This window comes from Haliotis rufescens, unplaced genomic scaffold (genome assembly GCF_023055435.1).
Source record: "Haliotis rufescens isolate VD_foot unplaced genomic scaffold, xgHalRufe1.0.p SCAF_9, whole genome shotgun sequence".
In the NCBI taxonomy this organism is placed as follows: domain Eukaryota; kingdom Metazoa; phylum Mollusca; class Gastropoda; order Lepetellida; family Haliotidae; genus Haliotis; species Haliotis rufescens.
The window spans coordinates 14,406,638-14,430,208 of NW_025964383.1; the positions used below are offsets into that span (position 1 = coordinate 14,406,638).

Here is a 23,571-nt window from a genome sequence, read left to right on the forward strand (position 1 = left end):
TTCCACGTCGCAAGATTATGACGATGTCGTGCGATGCACCGCGTTAATTTTGCCCTTTGATATTCTGCGGTATGCAAATTACGATTCATCAGTACGACATCAAGCAGCCCTCAAACATGTGAACAGTTTCCTTGCAGACATCTTCCTTGACGGTTTATAATCTGTACTAAAATGTGTAAAGAAATGCAAATTCATACCCTGGAAAATCACTAACATCTTGACATTTTATTATTCTTCAATATATAGATTACATGAAGAATTCAACCAAAGTTAGCAAACAAGCAACAACAGAAATGTGGCTGTAATATTTTGAATACAGTTGTATCGTATTATCAGCTTAATGACAACACATTTATCAGAAAATGAACATGCAATGGCATTATAATACTAATTAAATATGGTTCGTTTGTACATTAACACCTGCTGTATTCATAGTCCTAATGTAAACACAAATGGACAAATATTACTCATGATTCAACCTATGTCAGTATGGGAATGTTTCCTTCAACCTTTCTTCATATACTTTATCAAATCGCTCGCTCTGGGCCACAGTGAACCAGTTCTTCCAGTCACCAGTTATACCTGTAACACAACATATTTATTTGTTTCATGAATATATTTGATACACCAAATTGTCGCAGTGCTGACTTGATCAATATAAACGATATGTCTAGTTGAAGTTTCGGTAATTGAGTTGGTTAGATCGCTGACTGTGTGTGCTGGCGATCACGTGCCTAACTCTTAGAGTGTGGGGTCGACTCCCGGATGCGACTTCAAACATTTAAACATTTGAGACAATTACAAACAGACAGAGACTGCAAGCTAGAGACAGGTAACTTGCCTAGTGAACAGGTTTTATTTTCAGTTGCTAAATTACCTTTTCTGAAGTATCCACTTGAACCATCTTGCCAGTTAAAGTGGTAGGTTTGATCTTTTATTTTTTCGTTAGCGTGCTTGAGATTCTTAAAAGAGCAAGCATCGGATATAGCCTGATATGTTTGATCCGGTAGACGGCGTCCCAGATAATCTGCCATTCTTCTTATTTCCTGAACGCAATCCTGAAATGGGTACAATTTAATGAAAATGTTCACGGTTAGGTGCTGTGTCTCCATACTTGTATAGTATATATTGTTATGTATCTATGAGTGCCTGGTGGAGGGGGCACCTCTTGTGCTACTTTTATTGTAATATATCTATGTACATCAGATGTTAATATCGGTACTGTAATAGATCTATGTACATCAGATCTTAATATTGGTACTGTGATAGGTCTATGTACATCAGATGTTAATATCGGTACTGTATACGTAATAGATCTATGTACATCAGATCTTAATATTGGTACTGTGATAGGTCTATGTACATCAGATCTTAATATTGGTACTGTAATAGATCTATGTACATCAGATCTTAATATTGGTACTGTTATAGGTCTATATACATCAGATCTTAATATTGGTAATGTAATAGATCTATGTACATCAGATCTTAATATTGGTACTGTAATACATCTATGTGCATCAGATCTTAATATTGGTACTGTAATAGGTCTATATACATCAGATCTTAATATTGGTACTGCAATAGATCTATATACATCAGATCTTAATATTGGTACTGCAATAGATCTATGTACATCAGATCTTAATATTGGTACTGTAATACATCTATGTGCATCAGATCTTAATATTGGTACTGTAATAGGTCTATATACATCAGATCTTAATAGTGGTACTGTAATAGATCTATGTACATCAGATCTTAATATTGATACTGTAATACATCTATGTACATCAGATCTTTATATCGGTACTGTAATATATCTAAATACATCAGATCTCATTGTGGTACCGTAATAGATCTATATACATCAGATCTTAATATTGGTACTTTAATAGATCTATATACATCAGATCTTCATATTGGTACTGTAATAGATATATGTACATCAGATCTTTATATCGGTAATGTAATATATCTATGTACATCAGATCTTAATATTGGTACTGAACTATAATTATGTACATCGTATTGATACTGTAATGTATATTATGTACGAGCTACTATTGTAATGTTCACGATACCTCATGTATCCTGTGCTGATTGAAATATAGGGATTTGTGTTGTCAGTTCCCGCGATGGGTTCAATTTATATAGCTGCTGTCTAAGGTTATGCAACTACTTGGCACTAGAAATTCAATTCCAATTTGTGTTTTGTGTTGGGTGCGCTTTCTGTGTAAATTAAATCCACTTTGAAGAACTAATATTATTTTGGTAAATATTCTATGTTTCATGTACACATTCATTTAGACAGAATATGACAAGACCAGGGGTCACAATGAAGTCCTCAGACAAACTAAATGCAAGAAAATAGTGTTTTAAGGTTTCAATACAAGTTTTCCCTTCACGAAAATATGTCCTTTTAACTTAAATTTGCAAACCCTTTCCACAAACCAATGTACGATTTTGACTGTATCATAAATGTGTCTGTAGATCTACATAGAAAAGAGATGACATCAGGTGTTCGCCAAACGGTGAGCGTATCCTTCCCCGCCAGTTGCACCCGTCACAATCACCTTTTTGCAAATACCTTTTTCAAGTCTTCATACTGCAGTCTGCAAATTTCAAAATCTTTGTGGGCTTTCGAAATGTTGTTCCATTCAACTGTGTGTTCGAAGTAGGATCCACCAGGAACTAGAAACAAACCATTTCATATTGTTTTTAATTTAACGACATACGACTTTTCCATCGGACGAGTTTGGTCAAGTGAGCGCGAAATTGACGTTCAAAAGTGTATGAACGACACAATATGACTTTCATTCGTTTTTCACGAGACTGACGGACTACTGTCACATTCCTGGGGGACCCCCATGCACGAATTCATACAGAAGCGTTGTTTCTGATCATTTAGACTCTATAATATTGAACTTAGTATACATTGATAAACATCAGATAGTTTGTCTGCATGATCGTTTACGAAAAGTTAAATATTTGATATATCCTCTCACTCATTGATATATATGTTGAACGTTTTCACTCAGTACGGTGTATGTGTGAAGTAGAAAGAATAAACCACCTGCTGCCCCCACCCTCACCACACCCACCCCCACACCCACCCCCATACCCACCCCCACCCTTCCTACTATTGATGAGCAACACAGAAAAAGCTGATTTAAGAATCCTGGCGGAAGCTGGCCGAAGGGCGCCGGCCCAAAATTAACCAGCGTGCCAAACACCGAGAACTCCTTTCAACTGCAGTTAGGGGAATCCCCTCAGTGGCGGAATTTTTCGTTTTGGGTGACAATTTCGTTTTTTAACCGTTTATGCTATTTCCCTTTTTCAAATTTCTAGGTCAAACATTTGAGGTTAAACATGCCCAAAGGTATTAAACTCTGCCATGTTGAGTGAAACTGCCCTTTAAGGCAAACACTTACAAGATCCGTCGAGATAAAGATCAATGAAGTCGTCCCAGGTGCCCGTGTAGCTTCGTTTCCCAAAAGGGTTGTCCTTCCAGACCTGCTGGCTGAGCTGATTGTAGGACGACACCAAGCAATCCTTAGCATTCCTCCTGACGTACACCACCTTACATCTTTTGTCCCATACTGCGTCTGGTAGTTGGCTGTTTGTATAGGTACATGAATGTTATCCATTTTGAACAGAACAAAGTAATGCAACTATTGGGAACCTACCGGCAGATAAAACAGGATACACTGTAGGAATTACCACACATTCTTTCCCTTTTTTTTAACGATTCGTGAACTGTGCTCTTTCTTCTGACATAAACAATCGCTGATCAATATTTAACTTTTAAATAGTATCTCCTACCTTGGTCGTAGATGGGTGTGGAGTATTCTTGGGGATGCCAGTTCCGCCAATTCTTCCTCAGTCCTGTATTCCAACCAGGCAGAGTTCTGCCAGTGTTTGGCGTACTCAGCCTTTCCTGCCACTATCATGTTGAGGATCTCCCACGTCCAGTGAGTGCCTTGAGTGTTGGTATTGATGGAGATGGAAACAGGAAATTCATTATTACACAATGAGTTTTTGTGCTTATGGCTGTTCTGACTATCTTAGTTTCAATTTCACATTTAGTGACTGTTTCTACAAAGATTTCAAAGGACGTCATACGACTTTAACTCAGAAGTGAGATACAACTTTCAAGGCCACAGCAAAGCTTTCAAAAAGTTGTATGGAAGACATGTGGATGACATTTTCAAATTTGCATAGTCAGTGACAAGAATGATGCAGTTTCCTATTTTGATTTGTACCATGTCTTCCCTTGTTTTTCGAGGTGAACAATTGACTTTCTTTTGCATGTGTTTGTGACGACTGCCATCAGTTGGGAAGGATAAGCTCATCTTTCCTCGAACACATGGTGACATCAATACTTGATAGTGATTCACAAACACAGGCTCATAATTATAGTAGGAATCGTACAATTGAATCTGCTTTTCGCAGATATTTCTTACGAATATGGAAAGGGTTTTGTCGCTTTTATTTACTGACATAGTTTTGCATTAATTTGAATCAACTCATAAATTGAAAAGTCATATATAAGAAACAGAACATTTTATTTTTCTCAGTGAGTTTGGTTTCTGGTTGAAGGTTAAGGATATCATTCTTCTTCATTTCCATCAAAATATTACCTGACTTTGGGTATGTGCAGAGTAAAATGTCACAATATTCTTGTAATGTCTCTGAAAGGGGGTGCCGCACATCGGTGCGACGAGCGAAAGCTTGAACAACTAGACCACCCCAGTGTATATGTTAAGTCAAAATATTGGCTTGTGAGATGATAAAAAATTAATCCACTAGTCATTTTCCAGATGACGTTGGGTATTCTGACTATTCACTTCCCTTTTGGAGGCATATCGCTTGTGTAACTCCGTTCTAGTGGTTGAGCACAAAATGGGGTAAGTGTCAATTACTCGACCACTTTCAACAGGATATTGACCCGTGAAGATTCTGGGGTGGAATAGGTCTTCAGCAACCCATGCTTGCCGTAATAGGTGACTATGCTTGTCGTAAAGGCAAACAACGGTATCGGGTGGTCAGGCTCGCTGACTTGGTTGATGCATGTCATCGATCCCAATTGCGTGGATCGATGCTCATGATATCAATCACTGGATTGTCTTGTCCAGACTCGATTATTTACAGACCGCCGCCATATAAGTGGAATATTGCTGAGTGCGGCGTTAAATAACAAACAAACAAACCAACCAACCAACAGGATATTACCTGACTTTGGGTATGTGCAGAGTAGGATGTCATCTTCACGGATAGGAACATACTTTACTGTCTTCAACTTGTCCACTAGAATAGCAGGCTGCACAAATCCATCAAGCATCACCAGGTCAACATTGACCCCTGCCGCCATTGCTTTCTCCGCTGCCGTCGACATCTTAACTAACGTACTAAAGTAACAGAAATACTATTCTAACATGATCCGGTATTCATTCACACAAAGGAAAAACAACATAATAATACCAACATTGAAGATTGAAGTGATGTTGTACATTATCATTCCATTAGATGTGTACTACTTGTGTATCACTGTCAGGCTCATCAAAAACCCTAGATGAGTACTACATATTGCTTGGCTAGTCAATAACCCTAGATGAGTACTACATATTGCTTGGCTAGTCAATAACCCTAGATGAGTACTACATATTGCTTGGCTAGTCAATAACATTAGACGTGTACTACCTATTGCTTGGCTAGTCAATAACACGAGACGTGCACTACATATTGCATACCATTGTGCATTACTGTGAGGCTGGTCAATAACACTAGATGTGTACTATATATTGCTTGGCTAGTCAATAACACGAGACGTGCACTACACATTGCATACCACTGGGCATTACTGTGAGGCTGGTCAACAACACTAGATGTGTACTACATATTGCTTGGCTAGTCATTTACACAAGACGTGTACTACATATTGCATACCACTGTGCATTACTGTGAGGCTAGTCAATAACACCAGACGTGTACTACATATTGCATACCACTGTGCATTCTTGTGAGGCTAGTCAATAACACTAGACGTGCACTACATATTGCATACTACTGTGCATTACTGCATGGCTAGTCAATAACACCAGACGTGTACCACATATTGCATACCACTGTGCATTACTGTGAGGCTAGTCAAAAACACTAGATGTGTACTACATATTGCATACCACTGTGCATACTGTGAGGCTAGTCAATATTACCAGACGTGTACTACATATTGCATACCACTGTGCATTACTGTTAGGCTAGTCAACAACACTAGATGTGTACTACATATTACATACCAGTGTGCATTACTGTGAGGCTAATCAATATTATCAGACGTGTACAACATATTGCATACCACTGTGCATTAATGCTTGGCTACTCAGTAACACCAGACGTGTACTACATATTGCATACCACTGTGCATTACTGCTTTTCTAGTCAAAAACACTAGACGTGTACTACATTTTGCATACCACTGTGCATTAATGCTTGGCTAGTCAATAACCCTGGATGAGTACTACATATTGCTTGGCTAGATAATAACACTAGACGTGCACTACATATTACATACCAGTGTGCATTACTGCATGGCTAGTCAATAACACCAGACGTGTACTACATATTGCATACCACAGTGCATTACTGCTTGACTAGTCAAAAACACTAGACGTGTACTACATATTGCACACTACTGAGCATTACTGTGAGGCTAGTCAAGAACACTGGACGTGTACTACATATTGCATACCACTGTGCATTACTGCTTGGCTAGTCAATAACACCAGACGTGTACTACATATTGCATACCACTGTGCATTACTGCTTGGCTAGTCAATAACACCAGACGTGTACTACATATTGCATACCATGTTGCATTACTGTGAGGCTAGTCAACAACACTAGATGTGTACTGCATATTGCATACCACTGTGCATTACGTGTAGGAGAATGTCCGAAATCTCGCGATTATTTTCGCACGTGAAGCTTGTTCGAGGCCGTTAGGCCGAGAAGAAGTTTCACGTGCGAAAATAATCGCGAGATTTCGGACTTTCTCCTATTTAAAACAAAGTTCGATCAAGTTATATCCTAAACTAATCTTCAAGGGATATTCACTATACTATGGGAGGGTGACCGCTCTTGTTTAACTATGGGAGGGGAACCTTTCAAGGAAGACTATGGGACAATTTATAATTAGTACCCATACTCAAACTATTGTTGCGTCTATCCAACTCTCATTAAAGTTCATGTAACTTTGTTTTAATGTGAGGCTAGTCAATATTACCAGACGTGTACTACATATTGCATACCATTGTGCATTACTGTGAGGCTGGTCAACAACACTAGACGCGTACTACATATTGCATACCACTGTGCATTACTGTGAGGCTGGTCAAAAACACTAGACGTGTACTACATATTGCATACCACTGTGCATTACCGTGAGGCTGGTCAACAACACTAGATGTATACTACATAGTGCATACCACTTTTTATTATTGTGAGGACCGCCTCCGTGGTCCAGTGGTAGAGCGTCCGCCCGGACAGCGGAAGGTCCGGGGTTTGATCCCCGGCCGCGTCATACCAAAAGACGTTAATAGATGGTACTTGGTGTTACCCTGTCTGGCGCTCGGCATTAAGGGGCTAAAACAAGGACTGGTCGGCTCGGAGTCAGTATACTGTTTCTGAGTGGGTGTTCATGTTAAACTGCGGCATGGTATCTCAGTGAGCTAGCACTATAAATCGGCATAGTCCGGACTAGTACAAGCAGCCACACAAACACATACACGTACATGCACGTCGCTATATAAGTGCAATAATCTTGCACGCGACGTTAAACCCAATTTCACCTCGGCTGTTACTGTGAGGCTGGTCAACGACGCAAGACGTGTACTACATATTATATATCACTGTGTTGGTCTGTGGCTCGTAAATAAATCCCGAAGTGTAGTTTGTTTTTTTACTTTATTCCGCCTCTGTTCGTCATTAAATCCCGATGTGTTCCACATAACTATAAGTGAATAGTAATACGTGTAGGTGTGTACTACAATTACCTAGATCTGTACCATACATTATATTATTGATTTCCAATCCAATACAGTGCGTCTCTGTTACATCTACCCTGAGACTAGATGTGTACCGTTGCTTGGTACGTCAATAATACTCGAGAGCACTACTCAAATAACACTGCTTTGCGTCACTAATACACCATACCCCAAGTAATCAACATCACATCGTACTTACATATCGAGGTGCTAGATCAACGATATTTCAATGTTGTAAGACGTCGCCTGTGTCAGTGAACTATCTCAAAATAGACTGTTGTCGCAATACCTCACCCGTTTGACAAGATCAGATCTTTTAGCGGCAGTTATATAGGTCACGGGTCTATGTAAATATGAATAGGCAAACATACGTTCATGCGTCTTTTCGACATTTTCATAGTTATACAATCTGAACTCTTACTCATTACTCGCTTGCTACAATGGGAGGGTTATGGGGCTTATAATCGTGCTCTAGGGCGAAATCAGCCTACGTTCAAAGAATGCTGAAATGACCACGACACTGCCCATTCCGTGTTAGGCTTGGCTGACACAGGGACACAGATAAGTCCAGACTGAGATGAAGTGTGTGATCGAACAGATTTAATACATGATCCTGTAATAGCGCGATCGGGATGTTGGCTGTTTATGTTTCTAGTATTATTATGACGAGTCAATTTACCATACGATCCTACCATGACCAGCTCGTGGTCGGCCATTTGTAGAAAGCCCTTTCTCCTCTCCATTATGCAATGCTCCATACAGTCAGCCATATATATTAATACAACATAACCCCAATATTTACAATGGCCAGGTGTCGATACATGCAGTTTATTAACATACATGTTTAATACACCAACTCCTTCCTTCCACATATATACACAGTACATCATTAAGTGCGGAACTGCTGTCCGACACGTAAACCAGAGATCAAAAATAACATTTAAGAGCAATTTGCTCTGGACCGTGTTCTCCAAACGAAGCCAACCGTCCCTTTTCGGGAGAGTTTACAGAATCACTTTTTTATCATGTACATAAACCTTATGAGGTATACCGTATTATGACTTGAAATTTAAGCGGTCTAATATTATTACTGACTTCAGCCAAATCCGTAAATGCATATCGATTCATTACACTCGTATAATACAGGCTACCCAGCCTCCTAAATCACGAAATAAACATTTAGGTCATTATACATGCACGTAATATAAAGGCTCGTCAGCCAAATCCATAACGGAATATATAGTTACATCATGTATTACATGTGCATAATTGTATGATGACGGCTCTACAGCCTAGCTTCTAAAAATATATTCATCAAAATGAGTCAATATTCCGGATAAGGAGAGGTAATTGTCCAAACTGGTAAGTCGACATCATTTTGAGATGTCCTACTAATGACAAGCCATGAACCGTGTCTGTATATGTCTGTTTTTGATTGTTCAATAAATGACATTATATGACTCTCATAAAAGACAATGTCAAATCGTCTAATGTGTACAAGCTCTGCAGACCGCAGGAATCCCGAATATGCTACAAGGCACATAATCCGTAAATTACAAAGTGTAGGATTGAGCATTGTTACATCATATAATTGCTCTAATACTTCTACGGTAATCGGCTCCTTCAAATTAACACATTGGCCAATCTTCTTTTTGCCGCTTCTCAAACATGTTTGACTAAATAATTTTCAGTCGGGCTTTGCACTCTTACTATAACATGAGCACTGCGGTGGTGGTGGTGGTGAATGCTTATTCCGTCTATGTCTCAGCATAGCATTTTTCCTAGAAAATTGTTTTTCATGATGTGGACTCCATGACGATTGAATTACTACTGACTATGAGATAAGAAGATGAGCCTTATATACTCTCCAGATCAGCCTCTGGGATCCAACTGTTAAACTTTTTGGGATAGCCCATCCGTCTCACAAACACCTCTTTTACACCAGCTCGCTTCCTTTTCTTCAAAACCTTCTCCACTCTCCACACTGTGTCTGCAGGCTTGTCTACTCTCTGTAGTTCATTTGCATAGAAACTACCTTGAACTGGATTATCAGCCATATCTTTTAACAGATAGACAGGCATGCCATCACGATAGAACCTTCTTCTGATGATAAAGATTTCCTCAGTCCATTTTTCGTGATAGTCTCTTTGAAATGTATGTCTCAAATGAGACAGTCTCACTTGATCGCCCACTTTAAACTTAAAGGGTTTTTTCATTGACTTCTGTTTGATTTCAGCTTGCTGTGCGACTGGTTTTATCAAAGTGTCAATGTATTGTTCCTTCCATACTAGAGCTTCATTGGTTAGATTGATATCATTTGGTGATCGTTCATTTAGTGATCTGTGAGGTCTGTGGTTATAATCACGGACAACATCTTGTAAAATGTACAGGTAATGATACGTTTGTTTGTATGTAAAATATATGTACATCGTTGTCCTGAGGGTCCACAGCACTCTCTCCGCATAGGAAGCCTTGGTTTCATTCTGTGTGACATAGTAAGTGATGCCATTGTTTTTTTTAAATAAGACCTCATTTTCTTATTATCAAATTCACGACCTTTGTCAGATCGTATAATTCGTGGTAAACTGGCACGGGAAAATATATTTTTCATGGCCTTGATAACCGCATCTGGTGTTTTATTTTTAAGGGCCTCGACCCAAAGAAACCTTTTAAAAACATTTATAGCTATGAATAAGTACTTCACACAGGCGATGTTAGATAGATCAGCCAAGTCAATATCCCATCGAGCATTGACGCCTGAAGCCACCACTCTGTTCCGCTTGAACTTGTTTCTTAAAGGTCGCTGAAGCGAATAGTCGTCCTGAGAATTTAGCCAGTTTATGTGATGTAAACTAATATCAAATTTCCCCACTTTTTTGACAATGTGATACAGCTTATTGGGCCCAGAAAAGGAAGCTGGGTGTTTGGGATTAAAATATATACCAGATAAATAAACTTTCCAACCATCAGCCGGCATGGTTACACGTGAAATGAAGCATAAACGATGAAAATAGAGCTTATATGTTTATCCACTACATAGTCATTCATAACTATGGAGAAGGAGCTTGGTTACATTCAATGACCAAACACGCTCGTATATGTGTATGTGAACTCGTGGATACAGATGACTGCCTTCCTCAACGGTTAGTTTACACAACTGTTTGCCTTCAGTGGACAAGGCTGCTATGTGACCTAGTTCGTCACCGTGTTCACAGCAACGAAAGGAATCTATTATACCAATACATATTCTATAAACATAAAAGTACTAACTACTTTGCACCCTTTCTTTTTCAAGAATTCCATACATACTGTTGTATAGTTGTAATTATACTGATGTTTGAATGTATGGCCGTTGGGCTATATTTAGCGCGGGAATTCACGGTTATTGCACCATCACTTGTAAAGTCCTGTGCCCTATTGGTCATGTCTATCTCTAGCGTGACGTCATTCGTTCATTAACCAATCAGATTGCCATGCCTCGGGTCAATGAGTGCAAAGTGATGGTGAAACGGCTTTTCCTTATTATCAAATAATTTTGATCGTCAGTTGTTCACAGATGGGTAAACATTCTCTGGCAAATTGACAGTCTCCGCAGGTTTGATTCAAACCATTCAAACACCACTCTGGTTAGATGCAAACGCAGTTACATTATGTTAATCAATGCAGCAGTTCACATTATGTACCCAGTTATATTTTCTAGGTTTCACTCATGTCACTAACAACTGAAAATAGGCTCAAACCGGGTAGCATAGCTCCTCTTTAAAACAGCTCCCTAGTTTTACTGGCTCTTATCTCGGTTCGTATTGAGCTGTTCACCATCATGCTGTTCCCATCACATTTGCTACATTGCATAACACTTTCTCTTTGAAGTTTGTCAAAATAATTGAATCCACGGAGGAAAGAGGAAACTGGGTTTAACACTCGTGGTGTCGAGTTAAGTTTCGACAAGTTCTGAAAGTTTAACGTTGTATGATGACTTTCGTCACACTGCGCAGGATGAACCAATGCAGGTCATATGATGTAATCTTCAATGACATAATGATATGCAAATTACGTGTACATGGTTATCTAAAAGAAGGAAAATACCGTTTTCAATTCCCTATTCTATGTATACAACCAATAGGATCTTTCAAAGAAGTAGAAAGAAGTCAATATATGGAATTACTTCCCACATCATTTTTATATTGATGCGTCAAAGTTTTAGTTGTCCTCAACATGTCTACAATAAAACGTTTTGAAAGCCTTGAGTGTTGTAGTCTTGACCCAACAACCTTTGCGCAAGAGTCGTATTACGCTCTTTGATATCTTGGTGGAAAGAGCATGCTTCGAAGAAAGAGAAAACGTTCGTCTGTATCTGCACAACCCTTGTGTAGTGTTTTCCTGATCTGCTGTCAGTTGCCTGCAGATAGTGACGACTTTCATCTGTGTCGTGAATTCGTTTCCAGATCGCAAGTTATAACGATTCAGTGCGATGCACCACGCTCATCTTGCCCTTTGATATTGTAGGTTTGCACGTGCGAAGGAGCAGCCCTTAAGCAAGTCCACAGTGTTCTTGTGGACAACCTCGGATTTCCAATCTAGGCTACATTATGTCTTTCTCGGTCTTTTATGACAGGGAAGATCACTCACATCCTTTTTTGAGATTATATTTATTCTGTCATCCGCATATTACATAAATATTTCTGGAAAGTGTCACACACACGCAACAAATGAAACAATTCTGTTTAATCTGCATGTTAACAATGTATTTTTTCAGAATCATGAAAGGTCATTGCAATTATAATGAAATAAGGTTCGTTTGTACATTATACATGCAATATTCATAGTCCCTATCAGATTTAAAGTGACAAGACCCTTTCCACATCCAGTCGATTGTGCAATTAAACTCAAATGGAGAAGGATCAGTCATGTTTCTACCATTATTAATATGGAAATGTTTCCTTCAGCCTTTCTTCATATACTTTATCAAATCGCTCGCTCTGGGCCACAGTGAACCAGTTCTTCCAGTCACCAGTTGTACCTGCAACATCATAGTTATCAGTTTATTGAGCATATTTAATACTCCAACGTGTATATTTTTACATACCATGTAGAGTAAAGCAGTGCTTCCTCACTTACATGAGCGCTGTCTTTAAACATGTTGATTTATGAGACAAATGTACACATTGATACCACACTATAGACAACTATGTTTCAGGTTTTAGTGTAGGTTGTCCAATTACCTTTTCTGAAATATCCACTTGAACCATCTTGCCAGTGAAAGTGGTAGGTTTGATCTTTGATCTTCTCGTTAGCGTGCTTCAGTTTCTTGAAAGAGCAAGCCTCGGATATTGCATGGTATGTTGTATCCGATAGAGGACGTCCTAGATAATCTGCCATTCTTCTTATTTCCTGGACGCAATCCTGAAAAGGGTACAATTTAATGAAAATGTTCACTGACAGATACTACAAAAAGGGATTCATGACATGAGATTATTATGGTACCTATGTATACCATAGCTTAATTTGGTTTACTGTTATTTTTGTAAGTATAGATTTTCTTGGGAGCAACATGATTTGATACTCTGTTATATCTAAATATATCAAATCTTGAAATTTGTTTTTAAGCACTGGAGGCACATTCTGTGCATCCACGTAGCAAAAACATTAGTAGCTTCACAAACTGTTTAAACACACTGACAACGATCGAGTTACATCATTTGGCCCAATAGTGCATCCGAAGCCCCACCCCCAGGCATGGACTGGTCACAGAAGAGAGCTAGTGGGCGTGGCCTATTCTTATTGGTTTATGAATCTATAAACGCACAACAATTGCTTTGTTAGACAATCCCATGCCATGGAATCACTTGCAATCTATTTATTCTAATAAAAGCATGTACGCTTTATAATTATCTATTGAACAGAACAGAGTATCAGCTGTTGAGAATGTTTTACCCTTATTATATACGTATAGATAGACGTACACGTAAGACATGGAATGGAATACACCATAAAATTTCCCAATCCGCATTAATTGAGCAATACCTTTTTCATGTCTTCATACTGCAGTCCGCATATTTCAAAACCTTTGTGAGCTTCAGAAATGTTGATCCACTCGATTGTGTGTTCGAAATAGGGTACACCAATCACTTGAAAACAAATGGAAATAATCTTGAAGTAGTGGATGCTGAAATTATATTCATGCTAGGGATAATTGTGCTTTTGATAATAATGTGGTAATCAGCCCAGTGTAAAGTCTGGTCGTTTAAGTTTTTATGAAATTTCTATTAAAAAAAAGGACTTTTTCTAAACTGTCACATCTGAGTTAGACATCAGTTTGTGTGCAACAATCCCGTCTCCTTCATTTGTTTCTTAATGTAAATCAAAACATTGGAGTTTGTCCAGGGACACCTTTTCTGGAACACCTCTTTATCATCTATTTGATAGTGATTCTTAAACACATGCTTTCATACCTTGGACCCTGCTTTTATCACATGTATTTCTTTTGACGATGGAAAGGGCTTTTATTTGTATTATTTAACGTAAACACCTACAGCATCCGTCCAGAAAAAGATCAATGAAGGCCTCCCAGATGCCGGTGTAGGATCGTTTCCCTAAAGGGTTGTCCTTCCAGATCTGCTTGCTGTACTGACTATAGGCCGACACCAAGCAATCCTTTGCATTCCTCCTGACGTACACCACCTTACATCTTTTGTCCCATACTGCATCTGGTAGTTGGCTGTATCCATTGTGAATAGAACTTTGAAATGCTACTTTTTTAAACCGACATACACAACAAGACAGAAATTAACATAAATTATTTGACTGTACTCTAACCATTTATTTTTTTTCCTTTTTAAATCGTCGTGTATTTAGCTTTATATTTGATATTGCCTACCTAGGAAGTAAATGGGTGTGAAGGATCCTTGGTGATGCCAGTTCCTCCAGTTCTTCCTCGGTCCTATATTCCAGCCATGCAGAATTCTGCCAGTGTTTGGCGTACTCAGCCTTGCCTGCCACGATCATGTTGAGGATCTCCCACGTCCAGTGTGTACCTTGTGAACGGAATTAAGGTGAGGTGAAATTTGGCTTAACGTCGCGTCCAAGATTATTGCACTTATATTGCGACGAGCATACGCGCGCCTGCGTGCGTGTAGTTGTGTGTACTAGTTATGCCGATTTTATAATGCTATCCCACTGAGATACCATGCTGTATTTTACCATAAATGCCCCACTCAGACACAGTACACAGACTCAGAACCACTCCTCTATTCCCTTACCGGGCGCCAGGCAGGGCAACAATAAGTAACATATTTTAACGTATTTTGGTTTGAGGCGGCCGGGGATCGAAACCCGGACATTCTCCTCCCCGGGCAGACGCTCTACCACTAGACCACTGATGCGGTCGAATTCAAATTCATTGTTGCAATTACTCATCAAAATGTGCATCTATAATTTAATGCGCATGTAAAACATGTTTTAATGTTGATTGATAAGCTTAGTGTTACTCATAGTTATTTTCGAAAATGAAAGATGTCTTGTAAGCAGACGTTTACACAGATACCCTATCTGTTGATGGTTATGCTTATTATTGAATCTTACATTTAAATTTTACATCAGCTTTTTTTGTAATGAATTGTCATGTCTTGATGACAAGGCGATACATATACTGTTTTTTGTTCATTAAAAGCATTCGATCATAGATTACATGCACATTATTGTCATTCCAAGAGAACGAGCATTATTTTATGATTTTAAACATGTGATATGATTGAAAACCTCAGGCGTTGATATGTATTCTTAAATGACGCAATATTCTTGTGAATCATCTTGGTTCAAATAGTTTAATGGGCAAATAGAACATGTAGGGACTCTTGCAAGATTACTTTCTCATATGCACATCACAATGATGTCATATATTTGTTTTAGACATTTGCAATGTGTCATGCGCGTTGATATTTCTAGATTCTTACCTTCCAAAATATATTGACACATCTTTTAAGTAATCGACCTTACTTCCTGTCAAAAGTCAGAAGAACTGAAGCAGGCGTAATGAGTGTGTGCGTCATTCATAACCACACTAAAAAAAGCTGCCCATACTCCATCTCTCAGTAAACTAAATGCTCCCCTATTTCAGCATATTTATTGCAAGTTGTGAATTGTCTGATTATGAATGCTTTACTGACGGGTGTGTGAATGTTTGTGTGAATTGGGTTTAAACAACGCCGACGTAGGTGTTAAGTTAAAATATTGGCTCGTGAGATGAATAGTTTTTACGCCATCACTCATTTTCCAAATGACATCAGGTATTCCCACTGTTCACTTACCCTTTGGAGGCATAAACCTGTGTAATTCTGTTCTGGTGGTCGAGCACACACATTGGATAAAGTTCAATGACATTATTCGTGATCATTTCCAACAGGATATTACCTGACTTTGGGTATGTGCAGAGTAAGATGTCGTCGTCACGGATGGGGACATACTTTACTGTCTTCAACTTGTCTACAAGAAAAGCAGCCTGCACACATCCATCAAGCATCACAAGGTCAACATTGACCTCTGCCGCCATTGCTTTCTCCGCTGGCGTCGACATCTTGACTAACATATTAAAGTGAGTGAGTGACCGCTTTGACTATATTATAGTAACGGAATACAATTTTAGTATGATCTGATATTAATTCTCATATAGTTTTGTCACAAAGTAATAAACACATGGCACAGTAAACACAAAAAGCCTTGTTATTATATGCATTTACAATCCTCAACGGTAACAGTCAGTGTTTATGTCTGCGTATTACAAACAATATGTCAGTGGGCGCATTGTTTTACACCCTCAAATTAAGTCGTTGTTGGAAACGTTAAATCGTTGTTATGGCCCAGAGCAGTATTCGTAGTTTTACTCTCTAACTTACAACGTCACTCTCAGTCAATAGCATTAGACGGGTACTATCAATTGGTATGTGGATAATACTATATGATAATACATAATGACTAATACTGTATTGTTTGACAGGCATTACTTAGAAGTTGACGGATGAGTTTGAGTGGATATATATTTTGTACTATGTTCATTATTCAGGCTTGCTGGACAACGGTATAATGATCTTCATCGGAACGTCGTTTTACAGTGAATAAAGAAGTTGTTTTAGATGAATTGTGTCTACTTTGTTTCTTTAACTAATACTGTGCTGCGTACTACGTATCGCTGTGCACACGTACTATGCTTGTCAATAACACTGGAGACCCGTATAGATCCGGGGTAGAAAAGGTCTTCAGCAACCCATGCTTGCCGTAGAAGGCGACTATGCTTGTCGTAAGAGGCCACTAATTAATGGGATCGGGTGGTCTGGCTCGCTGACTTGGTTGATGCATGTAATCGATTCCAATTGCGTGGATCGATGTGCATGACGTCAATCACTGGATTGTCTGGTCCAGACTCGATTACTTACAGACCGCCGTCATATGACTGGAATATTGCTGAGTGCGGCGTTAAAAGGCAAACAAACAATAGCAATAAATATTACTAGGCAATCAGATAACGACTAGGCCAGTCAAAGCACCCGATGTCAACTACTTTCTTGTGTACTATTTACCGTGCACTTATGCGCGTCACTGCTAGGCTAGTCAGTGACACCAGTTCTGCACTACTTTCTCAGTACGTCAATAACACTATATCTGCACTGTTTCCTGTATGCTACTACGCATCAATACCAGGCCAGTTAATAACTCCGTATGTGTACCATCCAGTGTCTATTGCTTCGAATAACTGCTAGACTAGTGCGTTATATATCAGTTGTGTACTACAACCGGGTAGGTCAATAACACTATAGCTACATTGTGTTATTTGATGGCCGAAACTATTTAACCACTGCCAGGGTAGCCAACTATATGTTGACTACAACCAGGCACGTCAGTGCCACATACGTAATACTACATAATATATTGTACATATCACATTACATTACTCCATCACTTACATCAATACTGTGTGTCAATTATAGACTATCTCACAAGTAATCAAAATCGTAGTGTACTTTTGTTGAAAAAACTAAAGAAGCAATTAAAAATACAATAGAACAATATAAAACAGGTGTCGACGAACAAGGCAATGACAGATTTAACATAGACGACCAACTTTTTTTCCGAAACACTAATGTTGATGATAAGAGGTCAAACTATAAAATACTCCTCGGAAAGGAAACGAAATCGATAACAGAAAGAAAACGACTAACAAAAATATATCGAAGCATTGGAAATCAATCTAGACACCTCAAAGGATATATATACAATCAACGCTCAAAAGATATCTTGGATTAAACGCTTGTTCAATTCACATCCACACTCCAAACTTACCACTCTTTTGATTAATAATATAACTCCAACACAAATTGATTTTCTGCAAAAATGCAAATTCTATATTTCGGAAAAGGTTATTAATGATAGGACCAATGCGTTCTGGAAAGATGTTCTGTGTGCATGGGGAAACTTAATAGAAAAAAAACGGAAATTCTATCCAAGAGGAAAAAGATATATTATCACAACCTTTATGGCAAAGTACGAATATAAGAATCGGGAACACTCCGGTATACTATAAACATTACTCGGGAAAAGGCATTAATCTTGTAAATGATTTGATAGACGAGAACGGAAATTTTCTAGATCTCTTAGACCTAAAACATGTATACGACTGTAAAACACATTTTCTGGAATACTCTAGTCTTATCCAAGCAATAAAACAATATTTAAAGCGTAAGAGTATAGCCCTAACATCTAAGTTCCATCTGCCCTTAATACCATATTTCCTTGAAAACTTAGTGGAGAGGGGGGATGTGGGGTGTTTTATGATATCTTAAATAAAGTATCCAACAACATGATATCCCAAAAATACATTCAAAGATTGGAACTAGATCTTTGCCTTAACATGACGGAAAAAGATTGGCAAACGATTAATCGTAGCCCCCACAGACATAATGTGTCCTCACAACAAAAATGGTTCCAATACAGTATTATTCATAGAATTATACCAACAAACGAGGTACTGTACAAAATGGGATATAAAGAATCATTTCTTTGCAATTTTTGTAAACGAGAAAAACAAACCTTAGTGCACATGTTCTCTGAGTGCAAAATTGTAAAACATATCTGGAACAACCTTACAAAATGGATCAAAGACAAAACTGGAATAGATCTAGAATTTCCAAAATTGACAATTGTATTAGGATATCAACAAAAACGAAATGATGTACAGTGTATTAAATCATATTCTAACTGTAACAAAGCAAAACATATTCAAATCAAACTTTTCCGACTCCATACCAAATTTCCCACACATCAAACAAGAATTAACCGATTCATATTACATCGACAGAAATATATCATATTCACAATGTAAATACACACAGTTCGGTCTCTCTGTCACCACCTATTCGTTTAAAACCACGAACTTGCACAATCCAACAATATGACACTGGAATAGTTTTTGTTTGTCATCATCTATAAATATACTTTGTAACTTGTATGTATTTAAGATTGCATGTGAACTATTTTCTGTACACATATTGTTTGTGTACTCCAAAAAGAAATAAAATAATATAAAAAAGAAAAAAGAAAAAAAATTGCAGTGTACTTACATTCTAGGATCAACGATCGTTCAATGCGGGTGAAGGTGTTTCCAGGTGTTAGTTCACATACACTGCTGTCGCAATACACCGCCCTTTTGACACGACCACATTAGCGGCAGTGATGTGGGTCATGGGGCTACGTGAATATGACTACAGTTGTGTAAAGCGCCGCCGTGTCTCGATCGCAAGCTCTTCACATCTTGAGGAATGCCAGTGTGTTCACTTAACAGTCCACAGCCTGAACTAAAGTGTTTTTTCGTTTGTTACATTTGGCGATGAGGGTCATAACGTTGTAATAGTAAAGGCATCATCCTACTCTCACTGTTTGCTGACATAATCATGACACTGCACATTTGTGCTAGGTTTGGCCGACACAGGGAAGTTATTTTTAGTACAGGTTAATACCGTAAGAGTTTGCGAGCCGCAGCTTGGTATATTGCACATGAAAAAAATGGTGTCACGTCAAAAAGGTGACGTATATGTCCGCTGACTGTTGCGCCATTTGACGGCTTCTCCTAACACAGGCGGCCAGATTTTCCACCTTGTACTAATGGAGCTTCTCTGTTATCCCTGATCCACGCTTCCGAGGAAATTCAGACTGACAGACCAAGGGATTCTGTTGAAGGTTATAAAGAATATATGGATTGCAACCTAAATACATTTAAATGTGACATTGTTGATGAATCAGAACAAAGAACGCTTTCTGCCTTATCAACAGCTCGCAAATATTCTGAGAAACCGCTCTTTAGATCTAAAGGACATCATTTGTACTTTAAATTATATTGCACTCTTTCGGACAAAGTAGATTCATCCTTCAGCTATCTCAAACATAAGTAACCTGAATGTTCAAGCATGAAACAAGCATATCAGATTGATCTACAGATTCCTATCTGGTTGGGCTGTAGTCGCGAAAATGGAGGGATGCGGTATTGCTTCTGGAACGTCTTCTCAGAAGAGGAACGTCGCTTCGAGAAGGCAGAGAGTAAGGCACTCCATAAGCGTCGTGCACAATTTTCACAATGCTCCTACTGCTACGTTCCCTCACCCTAATAATGACATGACTTATCAGGCATGTAAGGTCAGATTTGTTATCTCTTCAAGTGATAGGTCAAATATATATTCCCAATATTAGGACAAGTTTTACTTCCCATTACTATCGGTGACGTTTAAATAGAACAACGTTTTCAAGTTGTTGCCGATTTAGTGTCTACCGTGATTTTAGTCTTAGATTACCTGGTACAGCAAAACAATGTCATAACATTTCATTCTTACACTTTGACTATTCAACTGGTTCAATAGTTATTCCTGTCTGGGCAAATGGTATTTTGATACCACCTGTTGCTGTCAACAATCAGTGACCACAGAGCTCGCAAAAACATAACAATCCCTCCCCAATCAACAATAAAAAATAAGTTACTTCACTTCACCGTTCAGTTTGGATCGGGCCAAGATTTCCTACCGGGTTTAGGTCACACACTATGTTTACTATTTGTTTGTTCCTGTTAAGAACCATGCAGACAATGATCTCACCAATCGGCTAACGACGACGACAAGAAGTTGATTATGACTGCACCAGGTAAGTCATCATAGTTGAATGATCGGCAGTACAGTTAGTTACCCGCTGAGTTTAATCTCCGACCCCATAGGAGATTATTTGATAGCACAAGGCAATATGACGATTCAAGTGAATTGCCAAATTTTACCTGCAAAATATGTCGTTGTAATGATCACAGAGTATCTATGGTTTTTGTCCACGCTAACCTGCTTAAAAGGTTTGTCAACCCAAATGATAGTCTAATTAATATATTCCCTCTTGTTGCTATTGACAATCAAATTACTTCGTCTCAACTTTAAGAATCTGACGGAGACTGACATGACAACACAGGCTTCACAGAAAACAGCCCCACACGGAGGCCCAAAATCCCGCCTTTGATTCACAGGAGGCAACGATTTCATAGAAAAAAACGAATCCTGGCGCATAGTCAATGGACAGAAATACTGCAAGATTTACTATGAAAATTACACTGAATAGAAGGTTACACGGAAACCCGAATTTAATATCCTTCAAGGATTGATTCGTGACTACGTGATTCAGAAGTCATGAAAAAAACCTCTCAATTTCGACTGTGTCCTTTGTCGTGTGATCTTTGGTGTGTCGTGTGTGTGTCATGTGATCTGTGGTGTGATCAGTGTTGTGTAGTGTGTGTCGTGTGATCTGTGGTGTGTCGTGTTCTCTGTGGTGTGTCGTGTGATCTGTGGCGTGTCGTGTGTGTCGTGGCATGCATGGGATCTGTGTTTTGTCTTGTGTATCGTGTGATCTGTTTTGTGTGGTGTGTGTCGTGTGTCGTATGCGATAATTTCCATAACAATAGTGGAATAATTTTCCCAATTTTCAAGTGGTCAAAGGGACTCATATCATAGCTCGTCCTTTTTTGTTTCTTCAACGCCCTCAACGTCAGTTGAAATAGTTGGTAAATGGACAGAAGTGCAATGCCCACGAGTAGGTGTATTTTATACCTACAGTAACTCCGTGTTCCACATCCTCTTTTCAGGACGATACGTTGTACCATCGGTTACTCCAGCTCTGTCCCCAAGCCTACCCAGATGGCATCATTGAAATTACAATCTGTGACTCCTCACCCTCGCAACAGTGGAACATCACGCGGACATAGGTATTCACTCTGTCAGGTAGGGGAGCATCACATAGACATAGGGTTTCACGTTGTAGGTAGCGGAACAGCAGGTGGACATAGGTCTTCACTCTGTCAGGTAGGGGAACATCATATAGACATAGGGTTTCACACTGTATGGTAGTTGAACAGCAGGTGGACATAGGTCTTCACTCTGTCAGGTAGGGGAGCATCATATAGACATAGGGTTTCACGCTGTAGGTAGCGGAACAGCATGCGGACATAGGTCTTCAATCTGTCAGGTAGGGGAACATCATATAGACATAGGGTTTCACGCTGTAGGTAGTGGAACAGCATTCGGACATAGGTCTTCACTCTGTCAGGTAGGGGAACATCATATAGACATAGGGTTCCACGCTGTAGGTAGCGGAACAGCATGCGGACATAGGTCTTCACTCTGTCAGGTAGGGGAACATCATATAGACATAGGGTTTCACGCTGTAGGTAGTGGAACAGCATGCGGACATAGGTCTTCACTCTGTCAGGTAGGGGAACATCATATAGACATAGGGTTCCACGCTGTAGGTAGTGGAACAGCATGCGGACATAGGTCTTCACTCTGTCAGGTAGGGGAGCATCATGTAGACATAGGGTTCCACGCTGTAGGTAGTGGAACAGCATGCGGACATAGGTCTTCACTCTGTCAGGTAGGGGAGCATCATATAGACATAGGGTTTCACGCTTTAGGTATTTGAACAGCATTCGGACATAGGTCTTCACTCTGTCAGGTAGGGGAGCATCATATAGACATAGGGTTCCACGCTGTAGGTAGTGGAACAGCATGCGGACATAGGTCTTCACTCTGTCAGGTGGGGGAGCATCATATAGACATAGGGTTCCACGCTGTAGGTAGTGGAACAGCATGCGGACATAGGTCTTCACTCTGTCAGGTAGGGGAACTTCATATAGACATAGGGTTCCACGCTGTAGGTAGTGGAACAGCATGCGGACATAGGTCTTCACTCTGTCAGGTAGGGGAGCATCATATAGACATAGGGTTTCACGCTTTAGGTAGTGGAACAGCATTCGGACATAGGTTTTCACTCTGTCAGGTAGGGGAGCATCATATAGACATAGGGTTCCACGCTGTAGGTAGTGGAACAGCATGCGGACATAGGTCTTCACTCTGTCAGGTGGGGGAGCATCATATAGACATAGGGTTTCACGCTTTAGGTAGTGGAACAGCATTCGGACATAGGTCTTCACTCTGTCAGGTAGGGGAACATCATATAG

General features: G+C 39.3%; 2 protein-coding genes across 2 annotated transcripts; both read right to left on the reverse strand.

The window, feature by feature from the left end:
* Positions 1–314: 314 nt before the first annotated feature.
* LOC124150205 (sulfotransferase 1C2-like) lies at positions 315–8,345 on the reverse strand. The gene is made up of 7 exons (XM_048391113.1): positions 8,248–8,345; positions 5,236–5,403; positions 3,826–3,982; positions 3,435–3,619; positions 2,591–2,694; positions 878–1,058; positions 315–582 (listed from the first exon to the last, which is right to left on the reverse strand). The coding sequence occupies exons 2-7, from the start codon at positions 5,396–5,398 to the stop codon at positions 485–487; spliced, it is 888 nt and encodes a 295-aa protein (XP_048247070.1). The 5' UTR covers positions 5,399–5,403; positions 8,248–8,345; the 3' UTR covers positions 315–484.
* A 4,365-nt stretch (positions 8,346–12,710) lies between these two features.
* Positions 12,711–20,190, reverse strand: LOC124150204 (sulfotransferase 1C2-like). The gene is made up of 7 exons (XM_048390787.1): positions 19,658–20,190; positions 16,458–16,625; positions 14,926–15,082; positions 14,582–14,766; positions 14,073–14,176; positions 13,271–13,451; positions 12,711–13,068 (listed from the first exon to the last, which is right to left on the reverse strand). Exons 2-7 carry the CDS (start codon positions 16,618–16,620, stop codon positions 12,971–12,973), a joined length of 888 nt encoding a protein of 295 aa, XP_048246744.1. The 5' UTR covers positions 16,621–16,625; positions 19,658–20,190; the 3' UTR covers positions 12,711–12,970.
* Positions 20,191–23,571: the final 3,381 nt, after the last annotated feature.